Genomic DNA, 2,945 nt, shown 5'->3' on the forward strand with positions numbered 1-2,945 from the left:
TTATTAATATCTTAAGATTTAGTGTTTTGTGTGTGTGTGCGCACAAGTGCAAGTGCGTGTGTGTTGGTATGTATATGTTTTTCGCCAATTTTCTTAAGATTCCTTAAATTTTGAGATTTATAAATGAAAATTTAAATTTTATTAAATGCAATAAATGATGCAACTTTGATGCAACTTTGAGACCCACTAGAGCGGCTCTAGCTCGTGGTAGACGTGTTAGGTTACTCGTCTTATCTTATAATAAGAATCATTCCCTTCCCTTCATTGGAACGGCCCCCAAAACATGTCTTTGGCATAGTGATGGAATGCTCTTCTACATTGAACAAAAAGGACACATATATGCTACAACACTGAAAAAAGAGAATACTAAACCTGCAGAAGAATGCACGGCGAGGCCCACGAATCGGAACCTCTCCCGGGATCAATCTCAGCTCCAAAGCCTGCAATCATGTGTGTCCACAGTCAAACAACAATCCTGCTTGGCTCCAGAAGGAGTACGGAGACTCCCCAACAGTCCAGAGTCGACATTGGGCAATCAAGCGATACCGTGCGTGGCTTACACAGCAGAAACGCTGAGAATTAAACTACCCCGGAATTGCAGTCGGGCTGTAAAATCAAGGTTGTATCTGATGACTAAGCTATCGGGCTGTAAAATCAAGGTTGCATCTATGCCTCCTGTCCGGCTTGATACGTTGAAGCTCCAAATTAGCTTGAAACTCATGATTCCTACGGAGAAAGCTCGGTAGAAAATTCAGACAGAGGCGATTGATTAGGACTGAAGGTTGGAGGGGCACGGTATTTAGGCCTCTTGTCGAGCATGCAAATTCGCTTTCATTGCTGTTGCTTTTAGAAGCATAGCGTCAATGCTCAGATCGAACGCGTCCTTGATTCCTGCAGCTCGTAGTTCTGGCGCAGCAGAGGGGCTCACGTAGATGATAGCAGGGATCAGCTTGATTATATTGTCGCGCATCTTAGCGATCCTTTCGCTGGAGTAACCGCTGAGTACATCTTGCACATTGACTCCTTTCTGCAGGTCCTGGTGGGAAATGAAAACAGAGTACTGATCGGGATCCGCAGGAAGGTGTGAGGTGTATTGGCTGTAGGCGGAATCGTTGTGGAAGAAAACGGGGATACACCCAGCGATGAGGCCATCGAAGGTGGATCTACGGGTAGGGCTATCCCCAGGGGGCTGGAGGCAGAATTCGGAGAGGAGAAGGCGGTCACGGATGGGCAAGGGGTTGTGGGCGCAGCGGATCTCGCGGCAGTCGAGGAGGGAGCAAGCGGGAGGGTTGGAGGAAGCAGCAGCGAGGCATTGGTCAAGGGCAGCTTGGCGGATGCTACCGACGGGGCCGGGGCGGGGGGAGCCGACGAAGGAGAAGAGGAAGGGGCGGGGGGAGGGGGAGGAGCGGAGGGAGGAGAGCCAGGAGAGGAGGGAGGGGAGGGAAGGGGGGTGGAAGGAGGTAGGGTAGGGGATGGCGAGGTGGGAGGGGGGGGACGAGGGGCGGCGTTCGATGAGGAGGGAGGTGATGTTGGAGAGGGAGGGGAGGAGGAGGAGGCTAGTGCCCCAGCCAGATTGACGGGACGGGCTACGGTAGAAATCCCAGACAGTGCGGCTCATTATCATAAAATGATCAGCGCCGCTCCATCTCCGCCATCTTTGGCCGCCCTCCGCCGCCAGCCACGCCGCCAGCTCCTCCCCATGCTCGCTCGCCCTCTCTTTATCCTTCCCATACAAATACCTCAGCGCATCCAATCCGCTATAATACGGGATGTACACCGCTTCCGCCTCCTCCTCCGCCGCCGCCAAACACTCGTACCTCTTCATCCTCTCGTGAAATATCACCTCCAGCATGTAGAAATCCGTCCTATACCACCCTCCCTCGCCCGCCTCCTCCCCGAACCCTCCGTTCTTCGCATGCACGCAGAAATCCAACCACTCCACCACCTTCCTCCCGCACTGCTCCAAAGTCAAGCTGTTGAACTTCGCCGGCATCTCGTACATGTATACCCTTCTCCCCTCGCAGTTCTTCGCTTCAATCTCCACGCCCCTTAATGCATGTCGAGCAGCAGCTGCCTCCTTTGGCGCCTTGTTCTTCAACGCCCTCTGCCTCACTACACCCCCGGCCCCCATCCTTCTCCTTCTCCTCATCTCTTCTCCCGTTGCCACCGCCCTCAATTCCTCGCCTTTGGATAACAATCCTTCGTTCAATATTGTCACGTTGCGCCGTACCAGAGCACCGTTTCCGATCACCTCCCGATGGCTGCCTCCTAACTCTAAGAATGTTTTCCATATCGCGAAAACTGGCCAGCAGATCAACACGAGTAACGCCACCCGACCCTTTGGGACGTGAACAGGCATCCTCCTCATAGCTCCGCTACTTGATTTTGTTGGGCACGAGCCTCAACCAAGGGATGCATCAGTAAGTTTGCCTACACGCGACGAAATTAAGCGATTGCTCTCTCTCAGCTCTGGTCTACCGACTCCCGAGCAATCTGAACGAAGCTGCTCAGTAGCCGCGAGCTCCAGATCCAGCCTCCATCCATTTTATTATCGTTGGGAATCGAATCTGTCGAACATCCACGAGTTTCCTAATAACGAAGACCGTTTTAAAAATGTGTTTCCGAGGTCGGGTTTCGTTGGCTTCCAAAGGCTGAACAGGCCGGCACGCTCGCATTCCGACACTATGAATCGTGAACCTTGGCACTTGCTGACCTTTTTGCTGACCTTTTAGACGAGGCCTTTTTCCCACCAACTCCCCCGGTTGTCACGCCGTCTTTGCATCTGACCGTTCAAACTCCCCGCCCAAGCAGCTGACGTATAATAACACGATTCAATACCACGATTCAAAGCGCTCCAATTGTCAAGGAAAACAATTGGACGTGTCCATGTTTTGAATGAGGACGACATCACTCCGAAGGAAATCTAATCGTTCTACGACTCCAGA

The 2,945-nt window shown here is 52.3% G+C and overlaps 1 protein-coding gene across 1 annotated transcript; it reads right to left on the minus strand.

Annotated features, from left to right (window-relative positions):
• Positions 1-353: 353 nt before the first annotated feature.
• Positions 354-2,685, minus strand: LOC147901276 (putative xyloglucan galactosyltransferase GT19). Its single transcript, XM_087376120.1, has one exon. The coding sequence runs from the start codon at positions 2,366-2,368 to the stop codon at positions 800-802; it is 1,569 nt and encodes a 522-aa protein (XP_087232246.1). The 5' UTR covers positions 2,369-2,685; the 3' UTR covers positions 354-799.
• Positions 2,686-2,945: the final 260 nt, after the last annotated feature.

This window comes from Dipteris shenzhenensis, chromosome 6 (assembly GCF_047967505.1).
Source record: "Dipteris shenzhenensis isolate YYH24624 ecotype China chromosome 6, Dip_SZ_1.0, whole genome shotgun sequence".
NCBI classification, from domain to species: Eukaryota; Viridiplantae; Streptophyta; class Polypodiopsida; order Gleicheniales; family Dipteridaceae; genus Dipteris; species Dipteris shenzhenensis.